This window comes from Ceratotherium simum, chromosome 19 (assembly GCF_057802395.1).
Source record: "Ceratotherium simum simum isolate JZ-2026a chromosome 19, ASM5780239v1, whole genome shotgun sequence".
Lineage (NCBI taxonomy): Eukaryota > Metazoa > Chordata > Mammalia > Perissodactyla > Rhinocerotidae > Ceratotherium > Ceratotherium simum.
Genome location: NC_141918.1, coordinates 52,101,291 through 52,119,065, shown reverse-complemented (window position 1 = coordinate 52,119,065; position 17,775 = coordinate 52,101,291). Strand labels below are relative to the sequence as shown.

Sequence of the window (17,775 nt, the reverse complement as noted above, 5' to 3'; positions counted from 1 at the left end):
TTCTCTTAATCTAACACTTAAATGTTTGAATATTTCCCTGATATCTATAACCATGCATCAGAAACATGAGACAATGCTGTTAATTTCTAGCAGCTGTTTCATACATGTTTTCTACACACAAAAAAATAAATAAATAAAATAAAATAAAGGAAATTCTCTTTACAAACCTAGGAGGTTAAATTACATCAATCCTTTCAGAGATTAGGTTTTCAAAAATTAAACTTAAAACTCCAAAAATTATACCATGGCACATTGAAGGGGGTACTATTTTGGGTGAGGAATGCTATCTCTATGGAGATTTGGTGACAAAGGCTTGAGTAATTTTGTGGTAGTTGTTAGCTATTTTTAAGGGTAATTTTTAAAAGATTTAAAGAAAAAAATTGTTTTAGTTCACAAAAGCAAGGAAAATAAAAGGTAGAATAAAGTTAACTTAAAAGAGGTCAGGTATTTAATCAGTATCTTAGAAATATCGATACAAATAATCCATAGTCAATCTATAAATCAAAATTGGGGTAAGTTTATTATGAGCCAAGTTAGAGGACTATATCCAAGGGCCTACCTTCCCCAAGGAAGGACGGGCACCGAAGAAGTGGGGTGTACAGAGCGGTTATATACCGTTTTGGAATAAAGAGCATACATCACATATGACAGGAACATCCCTTTCACTACTGTCAAGAGACGCTTAGCTGGCACAGCAGGTCGCTGGTCACAAGGTGAGCACAGCAGGCTGGTAATTAATCCTTGGTTTCCAAGAAGAGATGCTTATCCTTGAAGAAATACCGATATGCGGGGAAGCTACATCCCTATCTTTAAAGGCATCATTTTGGTCTTTGGGACATAGGAAATGTTTAAAGCAGACGTACAATGCATGCTCGACAGGCCACGTCAGGCCCTTTTGGAAAAACGAGCTCAGGCCGAATTAGTTTTACGCCAAATGTCTTACTCATATACTCCAATATATCCCATTGCTTTTCATTTATTTATCAGAGCTTAGGAACCAAAGTGATAAGTAATTAAACAATTTGTACTGTGTGTTCTAAAACTGATAGTTTATAAAGGAGTTGCATAAGTCTTTGTCCTTTTTACATTTTACTTCTGTATGTTTTGGTTTCTCAAGTTCAACTCAATTGAATAGTATTTGATTGGTACAATTAAAATATATCTAAAGAAAAATGCTAATCTGAGAATTTGTTACTATATCCAGAGCAAATAAAATGTGCCACACTGTTAAGATTTCAAATAATAAACGTTGGAAAAAATTGCTGAGCTATAGCAGTAACTACTATAAGTATTATTTCCAAAGGTACTTGTATTCTCATTAATGTCTTTTCCAAGTAAATCTGGTGAGGATGTGCTTGTGGGTTCGTTTTGGTGATGGACTAGTGAGTTTTAATCTATTCTCAGGCCAAAGTTCACTTCTCGAAACTGGCCTTAGATCTGACTAACACTTGTCATTGGTCATCAGGGCTGCGCATCCAGTCCCAGCACTGGAAAAACAAACCAAACCCAGGTCATATTCTGGGTGATTCAGTCCCATTATTTTTACATTTTAAGGGCAACAGCATGAATTATATAAAGTGACAGCTTAAACAATGAGCATGCCAAATTTGTAACCAATGTAAGATGAAATCTGTGGACCAGACCACCTCAACCTGAGTCTGAGTTCATGAACGAATGCAGCTCTTAATGAAAGGAGACAACCCATGAGATGTACAGAGTTAATCGTTTGAGATATTTTTCCCTTTTCTGAGATTATTCATGTATAATCTTGTAGGCTTTAGCATAGTTTTAATTTACCATATTCTCTAAATTCTAAAAACTATATTGTTGACATTGGATAGAGAAATGTTTCCTTAACTGAACAGTATGTATTAAGCGGCAGGAGCCAAAGCATTTACAAATACTCACAGGAGAAATTTAAAAAAAAAAGAAGCACAATCTTTAGATTGCAATTATCATTTAATCTAAACATTAAATAATAGTTGCAGAGGTGCTGGTAATTCTTGAAGGACTTTTATTCAGCAAATCGGTGAATAAAAGTGGGACAAGGGAAATTCTTGACCTGCCTACAGATGGAATCCTGAGTAAGGGCGACACGTTCGTGCAATCAGGTCATGCATTTACGTGGGTTACTGAGGTGGTTTTATCCGGGTTACTTAGATGTTGGGTGACAATATACATTCAGTTGTCTTTAGTCCCTTCCTAGTCAAGGGATGGTCTTAGACTAGCAGCATGGGCATCTCCTGAGAGCTGGTGAGAAATGCAGACTCTTGGCCCTCACCCCAGAATCAGAATCTATGCTATAAAAAGATGTGTGGGTGACTCGTACGCACATGAAAATTTGGGAAGCAGCGGCTGGTTAATAGAGAGTTAACCTGGGATTGGAAATGCAGCTAGCTGGGCCTCTCTGAAAAGTTGCACCGCCAGCGATTTTTATTATTTTTCCTCTTTCTTTCACAGAAAGGAGAGGAACACAGTACTTTTGTGAAAGACTCATAGCACCCACGGGATAAAGATGATGAATTCATCTGACCTTTGGAACCCCCCAGAAACACAGTTTTGCTTTGCTTTGGTTAACAATTCGTGCCCTAGACATGTGAGGTCTGTGCTGAGTGTCTGCGCCATGTACGTTGTCATGACTGGTGCTATTGTGGTGACCATGCTGGGCAACCTGGTTGTGATCATTTCCATCGCCCACTTCAAGCAGCTCCATTTCCCGACCAACTTCCTGATCCTCTCCATGGCCACCACTGACTTTCTGCTGAGCTGTGTGGTCATGCCCTTCAGTATGATCCGGTCCATTGAATCCTGCTGGTACTTTGGGGATCTCTTTTGCAAAGTCCATAGCTGCTGTGACATCATGCTCTGTACCACCTCCATTTTTCACCTCTGTTTCATCTCTGTGGACCGCTACTATGCTGTTTGTGACCCTTTGCATTATGTCACCAAAATCACCGTCCCTGTCGTAGAGGTCTTTCTATTCATCAGTTGGTCTATTCCAATATTTTTTGCCTTCAGCCTGGTATTCTCAGAATTAAACATAATTGGTGCAGAAGATTTTGTTGCAGCCATTGACTGCACGGGTTTGTGCGTGTTGATATTTAACAAGCTCTGGGGGGCCCTGGCCTCCTTTATAGCCTTCTTTCTCCCTGGGACAGTGATGGTGGGGGTTTACATGCACATTTTCACAGTAGCCAGGAAGCATGCTAAGCAAATCGGCACGGGTCCCGTGATGAAACAGGCTGGATCAGAAAGCAAAATGAAGGTATCATCCAAAAAAGAAAGCAAAGCCACCAAGACTTTAAGTGTAGTCATGGGAGTGTTTGTGTCATGCTGGCTGCCCTTTTTTGTCTTGACAATTACAGACCCTTTCATTAATTTCACAACGCCTGAAGATTTGTACAGTGTCTTCCTCTGGCTGGGTTATTTCAATTCCACTTTCAATCCCATTATATACGGCATGTTTTACCCTTGGTTTCGCAAGGCATTGAGGATAATTGTCACAGGAATGATCTTCCACCCTGACTCTTCCGCCCTGAGCCTGTTTCCCGCACATGCTTAGGCAGTGCGTTCTCCATTCTCTAGAGTTCTTTCCTGATGGGGAATCTTGGATGCTCTTTCCACCCAAAGATAGGGACATGGAGAGATGAGATAAGGGTATTCTTCCAGTTGGTGTAATAGACACCTAAGTAGGAGCATTAGATCTCGCCTGCTGGGTATACCAAAGCTACCAAAGTGGCCAATTTCTGGGATTCTGGAGAAGGCACCTCCAATAATAAGAAACTCTCTCTCAAGGCTTGCTAATTCCTGAATTTCCAAAATAAGAGACTTAAAATTTCGCTTCTTTGGCTTAAATCAAACAGGAATCATCTCCTTTTTTTCTTGTAAACATCAGAAGAGGAGACACAATGGTCACACTCATTGACAGCCATGTATAACTGAGTTTATCTAAATCTTTCTGGAGATTGTTGTTACATCTTAGAGGAGTGGGGAGAGGCCTTGGGAATACTGGGAGCCTGAATTATGGAGCATGTGAGTAACACGGAAGGGGAGAAGGAAGCACACAATTATAATTACTTCCAATTTAATTGGTTCTGACTTAAACTTGTTTTCAAAAAGAATTAATGTGAGGTTTGCAAAATTTTGATAACATTGGACTGTCTTATTAAATGAGAAGAATGAATAAAGAAAGAGTTTAGAAATATATATTCTTTCTTTCTCTCAGTACATACTTTGATCTATGTGTACAGGTGGCCTGAGTGTGTACATACAAGTGGCGTGTCCATCTCTTCAGGCGTGTGTGCACATACCAATACTCACCAAGACTGAGATTCATTCACAAACTGAAGTTCTTTCCCTCCCCAGAGTTTTAGGACAATATTTATTGCCTCAATGAATTCTGTTTTCTTTGTCCTTTTGTCTTTCTCCTGCCCAATCAATTTATTTCACCAAATTTTGTCCTTTACGATCTTCTTTTCATCCTTCACATCATCTCTCTGTCTCTCTAATCTACTGGTTCATGACCAGGGATGGTTTTGCCCCTTGGGGACATTTGGCAATGTCTTGAGACATTTTTGGTGTCACAATGGGGAGGGAGTACTGCTGGCATCTAGAGAGTAAAGGCCGGGATGCTGCTAAACATCCGACAATGCAGAACAGCCCCCCAACAAAGAATTATCTGGCCCAAAACTTCCACAGTGCCATGGTTGAGAAACCCTACTCTAATCTTATCTAACCTCACAGCTTCAATTATCACCTCTATATGGATTTCTCTCAAGTGTATTTATTTTCAGCCCTATCATTTCCCCCAAATTTGAGTTTCTCATCTCTCACTACCACTGGAGTATCTTTTTGGATGCTCCAACAAGATCTTAAACTCAACATATCTAGTGTTTTCCTTCTATGCCCACCCCACCACCCCAAACCTGTCTCTTCTGACTCCTGCTTTGTACTAGGGTTGGGTGTACACTGGTATGTTGACTCCTTGTCTAATCTATAAGCTTATTGTGTGTGAGACTGTGTCCTGATATTATTCATCATTTCATCCCACAGTGCTTGGCATGGTGCCTTTCCCATAAAAATCTCTGAACATAGTCACTGGACAACTAAAGCATAGAAACTTTGAGGAAAATGGGAAAGAATTACTCAAATTCACAGTATAACAAAGGATGTTGGACAACAGAGACTCTTTCCCCTGGGAGGGATGATGAAGGAAAGAGCCTATTTGTAGGGAAGAAATTGAATTGAATTGAATTCCTGTTCTAACGGGCTTTGGTTATACGTGCACAATGTTGTGCTGGGGAACCTGGGGACACGGCCAGCAGAGACACACAGTGGAAAATGACTCACCAACTCATAAATTTTTGCAACAGTCAGAATGAACTTCATGCTCATATAGTGAACTTTCTGAGGATACAAATGAGGTCTTCTCCTCCCTTTCCTAATGCCTCAATAGTGCAAGTGTTTTATAGAAAGGTTTGGTCATATAGAAATATTGTTCACTATCCTGTGTATTGGTAGAGTGGGAAATTTAGTAAATGGAAATGTTCAATAGAAGAACTCTTCCAACCCAAACTTAGATGCTCACAAACTTAGAATCTGTTTATACATGGCTAGAGTAATTTATTCATCAACATTTGCCTACTTTTGCAGGAAGTAAGTTTGCTTTTCATAACAAGAACCTTAAGACACTGGTAAATTGCAAAGAGAAAACTTGTTACCATTACCATAGGTTTTAATGTTTAGCATATTTTAAAACAGTAATTCTTATAGTAATATCAGAATACTTGATTAACCAAACTCCCTCCATTCTCTGACCTGGCCAAATGACACTACACCTCCGTGTAGAACATCTAATCCTAGGGTTTCTAATGTTCACATACATAAATCCTTAGTGTTTTTATGAGCCCTTTTGCTTTTCTGAATCTACCCTTGCTCCAGTCTGTCTATAGACTCATTACTCAAAACACCTTTAATAACATCTCTAATTCAGTTGGGAATTGTCCATACCCTCTTGATCTATGTGTTCTGTTGAATATTTACAGCTTCTCAAGGTCAGTACTTGTAATTTGATAATTTGAATATAGTATTTATAGGTCCTGAGACGTTGCAGTAAATTACCATTATCACAGGACAGTATTTGAAATCAAAATTGGGTTTTAAGATGCTTAACGGGGTATTGGTTTATTCTCTTCTGATTGTGGTAATTTAATCCTTCAGGAGATTTCCCCTGCCCCTAATCCTGGAGGCAATATTCAGAGGCTAAAGTACTCCTTCCTTTTGAAGAATCAAAGGAACAGGAGGACTTCTTCAGGCGTCAGGCCAAGTTAGACCTCCTTCCAGGCCCTGATGGGGCAATAGACCACCCTATGATGGCAGGAGCACTTTACAATTTGCTTTGCATGATGAGCCTCCCTTCCTCTTTGGGAATCCAACAGACATTTGGACTGCTAAATCTGAGGGACTGAATAGGAAGGGCAGCCATTCATTCAGCACATATTTATTTTCTCATTTGATCCACAGAAGAACTTTAAATGTGTTACTTAATACAAGGAGCTGGGGTCTGAGGACATTTTGTAGATCAGCATTTTCTTTTGCCCACTAGGAGCAGAGCTAATTAGAGGAGAAGTGAAGGAGCAGGTGAAGCTTCTACTGCAGTCATAATCATTCCTTACCTTAATCAAAGATTTTTGTAATTTACAAAGGGTTTCCACAAACATTAGCTCAATTGTTTCTCAAAACAGCTCCACGTGCTCTTCCCAGGCTAGTCCAAGGAAAAGTGAACCACCCCATCATTATTCCTAATCCAATGCTCTCCCTTCCAGGACTCATCCAGGTTGAACAGAGCAGCCATTATCTCAGGAGGATGGTGACTGCCATGGACACCTTCCTCCCTGTAGAGGAGTCTGTAGTGAGTTAGCTACTGCCTCGGTGGGTCCTCCCCTGTGAGTTTGGTGGTAGTGTCAGCAGACAGGAGTGAGGCCAGATGGAACCTGTCAGGTGCCCCTGTCTGTCCACCACTGAGCCTGCCTGTAAACACCTGCAGAATAGTGACTGCACTTCACTTCTGCTTTCCAAATCTCCCCAAAGTTCCTCTAACTTGGAGTCATGCACGTAAAGAGACTCTGGAGATGCAATTCTCAGCTCAGGTCGGCAGAGCACAATTCATCACAGGAAACAAAATGAGCAAAAGAAGCAGCAGGATACCTGTGTGGGAGCAGAATCAGTTCAGCCACACGATATGGGGAGACGAAGCTGCGAGAATGTCAGAGGTGGACTGGGCGCACCTTGTGTGCCCCGCTACAAGGCTTGATTTCCCCATCAGGTGAGGGGGAGGCATGAAATAGACTGAAATTTCCAATACTAGATTTTAACTGTTTCCTCCTTGCCGAATTATGTTTTGGTTTTAATAGTCAGATGAATGAAGAGATGCAAATTAAAAACTCAGTATAAATATAACGCATAATACAATACCACCCCTCCAGGACCATTGCCGAGCCAGAAAGTGGCTTCCTATAACCTGTGTTAGCTGCTTCAGTCCCTCATTACACACTAATAAAAGTGATCCATGTGGGCTCTTGAATGGCCTTTGGGATAACAGGCATGGCTTGTTTAGAGGAAGGAGAATGGAAGAAAAGATGTAAGATGAGGAACTGGCATCTCTGGACGGTCTGTCTAGTGGTCTCACCTCAGGACACATTGTGGGATCTACCTCATCAAAACAGCAGGAACCTGCTCCTACGTCTGTGCTGAACAGGAAAAACTTATTTTTTAATCCCCATTATTTTAGAGATAACAATGTATGCAAATGATATTTGAACCTCCAGTTCTCAGGACAAATTGATTATGTGACTTCCTGTGTTTGCCTTTTACTCCTCAGTCCATCAGCTCAAAACCATGCTTTTGAAACCTAATCCCGCTTCTTCTCAGTGATTCCTCTTTCCTTTCTCGTGCAATTAACAAGGACCTGGGGTAATCAGCAGAAGCTGTTTGTAGACAAGAGGGAATGAAATTGTTGCAAAGATGGAAAGGTGGTTGTTCAAGACGTGCCTCCTTTTGAGATATAACATAGTAGAGAGGGCTGGGTTTGGGAGTAGGACAGGTGAGTCCCAGCTTGCCCAATTACTCGGTGAGAGACCTTGGGCAACCACTTTACTTCACTTCCTAATCTATAAAATGAGAATAGTATTCCTTCTCTGTTGTTGTGGGGATAATGGGCCTTGCAAACAAGAGAGATTCAATAAATTCTTACCATTATTAATTTTTTCTCTTAAAAAATTTTAAAAGCCATTTCTTTAAGAGGAGAGATTTTTGCCACAGATCCTTTTAAGGGTGGAATAAAAATTGTAAAGACTTAGTGGTTTTTCTAAAATATGTGACAAGTGATTGAGTTAACTAACAGATGCTTTCAAAAGTGAGTTTTGTTAAAATTTATTTTTATTTCCATTCAGAAAGTATGTTAATAGCTTTTATCACATTTAAATGTTATTTATATTTCTAATTGGAAACGTAAAATCTCAGTGAATGATTGAAAAGATCGATTTTGGGGAATGGAGAACTATTCTGGCCTAAGTGTTCTCAAGGACAGGCAAAGACTATCCATAGACAACATTCTAGGACAGAAGAGTCTCTGAACCTGCAGCAGGTGAACCAGTTTGAGCTTCTACAAATAACACCTCCACCCAGCTTCATAATTTCAGGTTATCATAATTAAGGCAGAGTCTCTTTATAACTGATTAAAGATTGGAGTGAATATGAAAACAAACTTGGTTTCTAAAATTTGATAGTAGCATTTCTGGTCATAAATGGTAAGTAACAATTTCTAATGTCTAATGAAATCATTATGAAAAATAAAATTTGCCCAAATATACACTAGCATGTTCAAAATTAGGGGAGCCATGATAATTGGATACCATGTGACTCCATTTTGGGCCTGCTCTTTCTTTTTTTAACAGGCTATAATGGTAAATAAGGCACGGTCCCTCATCTCATGGAGATGATACTTAGTGGGGGACACAGGAAGTAAACAGGAAACTACAGCCCAGTGTCTTCAGAGCTGCCATAAAAGGAGGAAATACAGAATGTTAAAGACGCACATGGGTGGAACACATTATCAAATCTTTGGAAATTGGAGACGAATCATTTAACAGGAAAGCACAGTGCAGTGGAGGCTCTGCAAGATGCAGTGGGGAGACTTTCGGGAGATAAAAAAGTTCCTGTATTCATGATGATTACTAGCACTCTAAAATAAAACGTGAATTCCTTAAGAACCATTTAAAAAGCAACATGCAAAAAGAAATTAAAAAAATAAGTAAATACCCCAAAGAGGGTACATAAATTCAGAGAGAATGCAAAATAAAGAAGAGAGGAAAAATTAACTGATATTTATTGAGTATCTACTATGTTCCAGATGAGTAGTATGAGGTATTTTACTTAATCGTCTTAACACTTCCTATAACATCTAGATTAGAAAACCCTATTCCTCCAAGAGGTTAGGCAAGATTTCCCAAGATTACAAGATTCAAGACTAGGTCTATCCCTCTGCAAAGCCCACACTCTTTGCCTCGTCTACTGTGGACCAAGGTTTTCCTCTTCATCTACACTTAATTGATCTTGATTGGATTGCAGAAGTGCTACTAAAAGCAGGAAGTCTTGTCCTCCCTAAACAGACTCTGGAATTGCTTCTTTATATCTTTAAGAGAATTGCTTTTACTATTCTTTCTGTTAAAAAAAAATCCTCACGCCCTCAGTCCTTAGTCATCAATGGTGATTGCTGTTTCGGATTGCAAATACGAATAGAGGCAATTCTTAACTAAGAACTGACTAACTGCCTGTCTGTCCCAACACTGCTGAGGAGATATGGGTTCCTGGAGGGTCTTCAGTTAGATTTTTCTTTTTTTAGAATATCTCCTAATAGCCTTTCTCTCTCCTTGACCAACACTGCTCTTCACTGGCAAAGCATTAACATTCCTGTCTTGCAGCCCAGCCTGTTAGTTTAGTGTTGTTAAGTAGCAAATGAACTGTTAAAATAAAATCCTAAATCTCAACAACACTTTTGACTACCTGATAAATATTTCACTTACCTTTATTTCCCATTTCTAAAATACACAACCACTTTGAGGAAAGCTTTGGAAATGGAGCATCAATGAATCCCAAGGTAAAGAAGAAAAAGAAGAAGATCCAAATCCAATTATTTTTGCTCCTAATAGTTATGTAACTGGAAAGTATTTCTGAAAGTCAGTGGAAGAAGGGATAAGAGCCATAACTTGGGAAGGTTAACAGAGGATCTGGACTAAATATCCATTCACACTCTAATCTGGCATCTCGGCTTACTCTGTGACAGCAACTGTTCTTAACACCTTATGAATTTTAGCCCATTAATCTTCACAACAAAATCGTGGTATAGGTATTGTATTATACTCAATTAATAGATAAAACTGGGTGCAGAAGGATTAGGTAATCTCAGACATAGAGATCACACAACCAGAAATAGTCTTTACAAAATTCTACATCTCCAAATATATTTGTGACTGCATATTGCATTTCAGGTTTGATGTAATATATCCCAGAACCAAAAAAAACTTTCTGAGAGTTTTGTTCTTTAGGACTTATTCCAGCTGTAAGACATTTGTCCCTATTTTTTACAGGTACCTGATCAGATTAGCTTTAGAGCCATGGGACTCCCTGGCTGATTGCATATGGATTATGACTTGTAAGTTAAGGGGTGTCTTCATATGTAGTAAGGCAGGATCCTTCCTGCTCTGATTAAGTTCTGGAGTCAGAAATCTATTTCCACTCATACGGACTTGATACAAGAAGGCAAGTTTCCAGCAGTCACCACTGGGTTTAGCCTGGGTTCTTCGGAGAAGGTGGAGGTGCATGCCAACCTCCCTCATTTTTTTTGACCTCCTCACCATCTCCCACAGGCTCCACTGGCATATGTAATCTATTGCCACCTTTAGAATTCTGTCATTTTTGCAGCATCTGTTTGACTTATATTCTGGAAAAATTTCTCCAAGGCCATAAAGAGGCATTCCATCTTCTGGAGGTTTGGTACCAAGACTCAGAGAGAGAAGAATAAGATTGAATGTGTTATTTTCCTCAATAACATCCCTGTGAGGTGCAGACACATGAATCTACTTGTAGGTAGTCTTACCAGTGGGGAGATGGAGGGAGGAAGAGGATAAGTGATGAGCAGAAGTGGCAGAACAAGAATCTAACTCTTCTGTGTCCAGGTGAACTGTTTCATCTACCGTGATTCCTTTAACCAGCACAAAACAGAGCTTAAAAAAGGCATCATGATGAATTTGATGTGGGGGTCACAAACCAAAGGGCTTATCATCAACTATTCTCAACTATTTCTCATGTTGAGAGAAATGTACACAAATAATTCTGAAGCAGCAGGGATGTAAGGAACTCACTAAAAATAACACTAAACAAAAGAATATATAACTCCAGTGCCTTGATTTTCATCTCTCATTAATTGGCAGGATAAATGATCCTGTATTGAGAAGGAAACTTAAAGTACCGAGACTTGTGAATAGTGCAAATTAGGTCCCTTGGTACTGCTTCAGCACTCATTTGCATGACATGCCACCTGGAGGAGTAGTTTTCATTTGGAGTATAAAATCATCAACTGATTGTACATCTGTCATTTTTGCTGATGGAAGAGGATTCTGCATAGCTATGTCCACCTGCTACAAGAAGGACATGTTATGAAGTGATTCTGAGTCCTATCTCTGTAAGTAGCTTAGAGACCTTGAATTCAATTTATTAGAACTTGTTTAAAATTTCATAGACTAGTGTCAGATAGATAAAATACTTTTCGCTATCAGATAGTTCTTCCAAGATGTACAACTACTGTGTATTAACTTTAGAAATTGTACAGCATGCAAGACGGAAATAGGCCAATTCTCTACTCTTTTAATTACGTGTATACTGAATTCTTTTCTTGGGAAGAGTTCACATGTAATTAAAAAGCTTAATCTGCTCATTTCATTGTCAATTTATTTAATTCTTGAAGGGAGGAGCCAGAAGTTACTCCTTTCCCAGGTAATAATTTGTTAACAAGAATTAATTCTTCACTTGGTTCAGACTCTTAATTTTAAAGCTCACTTTGCATTTGACAACAGGTAACTTATCCAAATGGAAGAGATATTCTCTCAATAATTGTGTACTACCTACTGTGACATAGTCAGCTTTTTCTTTGAGAAAACATTTAGCTTGCATTCTTCTTCTCTTCCCTTCAGGATATTGTCTGCACTAGTTTCAAAAGTGCTAGAAAGAGTACCATTTGTCCTAGTTTCAGACAAAACAAGAGAAGCAGAAGCAACACTTATGAGACCTTGAATCCCATGCTGCATTTGATTTTCAGGTGCCTTTGATTCAGTACCGAGGGAAATCGTACTAGGTTCCAAACTGCCCCATAGTTCCTCCTCTAGATCTCACTTTCTAATTGTTTAGCAGATAAAGAATTTTTTTTTTTTTTTGGATGGGACAGATGGCCAGTTCCCAGAGAGAGAGGAAGAGTAGAAACCATAAATGAGCGCTGTCCTCGACCAGGGTGCTAAAGAACACCCCGCAGCGTTCTGCTACCAGGTGAATGGGTCTTGCCCCAGGACAGTCCATCCTCTGGGCCTCCAGTTGGTGATCTACCTAGCCTGTGCAGCAGGCATGCTGATCACAGTCCTTGGAAATTTGTTTGTGGTACTTGCTGTGTCCTACTTCAAGGCACTTCATACTCCCACCAACCTCTTGCTGCTTTCCCTGGCCCTGGCTGACCTGTTTCTGGGTCTGCTGGTGCTGCCCCTCAGCACCATTCGCTCCGTGGAGAGCTGCTGGTTCTTCGGAGACTTCCTCTGCCGCTTGCATACGTATCTGGACACCCTCTTCTGCCTCACCTCCATCTTCCATCTCTGTTTCATCTCCATTGACCGCCATTGTGCCATCTGTGCGCCTCTGCACTACCCCTCCAAGTTCACAGTCAAGGTGGCCCTCAGGTATGTCCTGGCAGGGTGGGGGGTACCAGCAGCTTACACTGCCTTCCTCCTCTACACAGATGTGGTAGAGAGAGGGCTCAGCCAGTGGCTGGAAGAGATGCCTTGTGTGGGCAGTTGCCAGCTGCTATTCAATAAGTTTTGGGGCTGGTTAAACTTCCCTATGTTCTTTTCCCCCTGCCTCATCATGATCAGCTTGTATGTGAAGATCTTTGTGGTTGCTACGAGGCAGGCTCAGCAGATCAGTACCTTGAGCAAAAGCCTGGCTGGGGCTGCCAAGCGTGAAAGAAAAGCTGCCAAGACCCTGGGCATCGCTGTGGGCATATACCTCTTGTGCTGGCTTCCCTTCACCATTGACACAATGGTTGACAGCCTCCTTAACTTCATCACACCTCCGCTGGTCTTCGACATCTTCGTCTGGTTTGCTTACTTCAACTCAGCCTGCAACCCCATCATCTATGTCTTTTGCTACCGGTGGTTCAGGAAGGCACTGAAACTCATTCTGAGCCGGGAGATCTTCTCACCCTGGACACCCACTGCTGATTTGTACCAAGAATGACTCCTTGAACTGAATGCAGGCAATGGGTAGGGCCTTGCAGGGAAGATGAGTGATGCTGTGGCAGTGGGCTGTGTGGTGTCATGAGTTTGTGGGCACACTTCCAGGGCAGCATGGGTTAAGCAGAGGCAGAAAAACAACTTCTTAATTTGGAAAGAGAAACAGCACTCCCTTCATTCAATATTTCTGTTGGTGGATGGTAGGAAAAGGAGAGAGTGAAGTCATCTAAATATTTATTGGATAAGTCAAAACTTTGTGCAAATATTTGGCTCCTCGTTCATTACTTCCTTGAGACAACTGAGACGCAGAGGTGGAGGGAAAAGAGCACTGAGGTCAGGATTTCTGAGTTCCTGTCCGTGGTCTGCCACCTGGCAGCATCAGCTCAGACTTCGGAGATATTTAAATTCTCCCTCCCCCCATCACAGTTTCCTCATCCAGAAAACAGGGAGTTTGTACTGCTTGTTCTCTAAGGTGTTCTTAAGCTCAGCTATTGTATAAACTAACTTAGGGAAACATTGTTTGAATCCTAATTTCATATCATTTTTTATAATCATAGCAACTGTCTGGAGTGTCTCTTTTTCAAAATATTCCTCTTAGAATCCCTGTCTCCTTGGAACCCAACCACTAAAGAGCTTTGTAAGCCATTGTCCATTTCAGTGATTGCTGAGTAACCGTATTATGTTCTTGAAGGAATATTTTCTTCCCTATCTTTAATAATTGAAACTTGAAAACATGTGGAATATGTTGTAAAATGATAACAATTCACATCTCACCATTTTAACACTTTCTCCTTCTCTTAATAGCACAAATTAGACCTACTATCTTTCCGGGGACATCAGCATATAGTTTTCTTTGGAAAAGCAAGTACCTATGCCACATGCTTTCTCGGAATTGAACCAAATGTTTCTCAGGAACTGTTACTAGTATAGGTACTGACAGCTTTTATGTACATCACGCTTCTGTCTTCTTCCTAAATCTTTTCCTACAGGTGTCTAGTCACTAGACTTCTACATTTCTTACTGAAATTTTTTCAGGTTAATAATTGCTTTTTTGGAAACTTATTTGTAAATTAATTTGAGGTCTCTGTGGAGTACAGATGTATAGATAGATGTAGATACAGATATAAACATAGATATATTGATCTCAACAAATCAGTGAAAAGTAAAGTCGTATTTTGTCAATGCAATTGGCTGAAATTGATTTATTCCATTTATTTTTTTTTGCTAGAAACATAACTTCTATTGACCTTGTTCTTTTCCTAATTTTTTTAAAAAATAATTTTTCTGTGTAATTTTTAATGCTTAATTTTTCTTTTGAAGTAATTATTCTTTCTTTTCCATTTAACTCAAACATTGTGAGATAATTAAATTACAAATAAATTATAAATTTAATTTTTTCCTAGTGTGTACAGTTTTGAGACATAAAGGAACTCGGAACATTATGCCTTACATGAAGCAATAAATATAATTTACAAAGTATAAGTCAGTCATTACTTTAAAAAACACATTTCCCTCTTTCCTTCCTAAAAATAAATTCACAAGCATTCCCAGTCCACTGGGCATGGCACCGTCTGTCCTGGAAGTAAGAACATGGAGCTACGTCACAAGGCGGAATGCTGAGTTTAGCCTCCGTCACAGAAGCAGGAAATGATTCTGCTTCTTTCACATCTTACTGTTTTCTGTTAGGGGGAAAAGGCTGCACTAGCCAGGATAGGCTCCAGGGTGAAGGGAAGGGAAGGATGGAAAGAGAAGTAACTAACATTTACTAAAAACCTGCAGTGTCTACATCTCACTTACTACCCACAAACCCTGCGAGGTGGACATTACCAACCTTATGTTACAGATGAGGCACACAGAGGTTCGTTAATTTACTCTCCCCTTACTTGAAACTCTAACCTATCCACTATATCTCAGAGATATTAGAGGAGACTGGACAGCTAATAAACCTGTGAGGGACTAAAATTCAACAGTAGGTAGGAAACTTCAGCTTCTAGTGAATCAGAAACATTAGAACACAAGTGTCATGGCACAATGTTATGTCACCCATGAGCCAGGGTGGAGTGAGAACAAGAATCACATCTGAGGTGGACCCCACAGAGGGCAGCATGAGCTGATGGGTTGACGGCAGGCTCCTGGCCCCAGGACTTGAAGCCCAGCTCCTTCATCATCTTTGGTATGAGGACAGGATGTAAGAGGCAAAACTGCTGGGTCCAGAAAATCTGTTGAGGCCCTTGGACAAATAAAAATCTATGCTCAATGATATCTGCCCTGAGGAAAGAGTAGACTGTCCATGGTAACGGGGAACTTCACTGCTCCGGGATAACAACCTCACTCACTTTCTTCTGCTGAGTGAGAACTAACTCCGCCTAAGGCGAGTGCTCCTAGCTGTATCTGCCAGGAACTCCTTTGGCACTTTGGTAATGACCATGGAGCCTGTCTCAGAATAAGACTTTAAAGTGGATAGAATTTTTTTAAAAACATAGGATTATAAAGGAATACAATTATCTTGAAATACAGCTATTAAAATATCTTTTAAATAGCCAAGTTTGTGATTATGTAATGTAATCATATATGTGCTTCTTTATGAATAACAAGATCTGAGGCAGGTGCAATAACTAATTTCAAAGTAGTGATGAGCATAAATGAAATCTCACGATATCTGCAACAAGTACACTGCAGTACAAAAATAGCGATTTCTCCTGGTGGCAGAAATCAGAGGTAATGCTAATATTACTGTGGTTTTTGCCTACATTCGAAACGGAAGGAAATGCTAAATTCAAGGTGATATTAGTGACTATAAAGACATAATACTTTATAAGTTCATGGACACCTGGCTAAAGAATCCCCTTTAAATGTGAACACCAGGCCGCTCTTCTGAGCATGACAGCTTTGTGATCAAAGGTGGGCAGAAAGCAGTGTCATCAGATGTCACCAATAACCGCTGATAGCCTGCAGGCTGTCACACGCTCGCCTCCACCAGGAGCATTCCCCTCAGAAATAGCTCAACAAGCACAACAATTTCCTGATGTTTTTGTACTAGCTTAGAATTTTTTTGTCTTTGTTTAAACTTCCTGTTCCACAAAACATACCAGTGTGGTTTCAAATTCCAGGATGGGTCTTTCTTGTTTTTTATGAAACTGACCATTATTTTTTCTCTCTAAATCTCTCTCAACTTAATTATATTGTTTTCTTACAACTTAGTTAAACCAGGTTACAGCTCACCCCAGCATGTGTGAATATATAATACACGGCAATACATATGTGTATATGTGTATGAGTATAAACACATGACTTGTATGCCATATATATGGACGAGGATTTTGAGCAGGACAGTTTCCACAGCAAGAGGTCACACTAATGGTGGCCCACGAAGTGTGTGAGAGAATCAGGCCCCTCTCTTGCAAAGGGCCTTGCAGTTTGCACAGCCTTTCTCTGCAACAGGTGGCTGTAAAGTTGGCACTGTGGGGAAGGCTTTGATAATCAAAGAGGAGGGCTTCACATCCTCAGTCCTGGCCTTTGGAACTCATCACATGATGCCACTGAGATTTGGTCTTCTACACGTCCCATCTCTACTGTATGCTCCTTTCTCACTGTCGTCTCCCCTGCTCCCTACTCCACTGGAAGGAGCAAATGTCCCAGACCCACTGATGTTGGGCTTGGCCACGTGACTTGTTTTGGTCAATGCAATATGGACCCATGGGGCCCTTGTCATGTTCAAACGGAAGCTTACATGTAATTGCGTGGTCCAGCCCAGATCTTGAAATTCTGCCCTCTGCCATGAGGACACATTGTGTCAATAGGACCTGCCCCTTCAGCCTGGGCCCCAGAATGAGAAGACACAAACAGCAGGCCGGTGGCTGACCTGCAGTTGAGAGCAGAGCTGCTCACACCCTGCAGCCCTCCTGTAACATGAGCAAAAAGCAAATGTTTGGTGTTGTAAGCCACTGAAAATTTGTTATGCTGGAAAACTGTCTCATATACGCAAAATTCCAGTGACTGTCTCATGCCCTCACTCTGTCCCACTCTGAACTCGACAGTGAAGTGTCTGCCAGTCTTGAAAGCGATCTTTCTCCATTTCCACATTTGACCTCAGCTAAGTGTCTTACGAGGTGCAACACCAGTCCTCCTGGAATAGTTTGGAGTCACGGGTCAAGCTTGCCTAAAGACAAATATTTTCTGTGTGCCAATTAAATTCTTCCTGCTGAGGAGAGCTGAGACTCCCGCC

At 40.5% G+C, this 17,775-nt stretch overlaps 2 protein-coding genes across 2 annotated transcripts; both read left to right on the top strand.

Moving 5' to 3' along the window:
- The first annotated feature begins 2,515 nt into the window (after positions 1-2,515).
- LOC101407844 (trace amine-associated receptor 4) lies at positions 2,516-3,562 on the top strand. Its single transcript, XM_014781286.1, has one exon. It carries the CDS (start codon positions 2,516-2,518, stop codon positions 3,560-3,562), a length of 1,047 nt encoding a protein of 348 aa, XP_014636772.1.
- An 8,978-nt stretch (positions 3,563-12,540) lies between these two features.
- TAAR5 (trace amine associated receptor 5) lies at positions 12,541-13,554 on the top strand. Its single transcript, XM_004422328.3, has one exon. It carries the CDS (start codon positions 12,541-12,543, stop codon positions 13,552-13,554), a length of 1,014 nt encoding a protein of 337 aa, XP_004422385.1.
- The last annotated feature ends 4,221 nt before the right edge of the window (positions 13,555-17,775 follow it).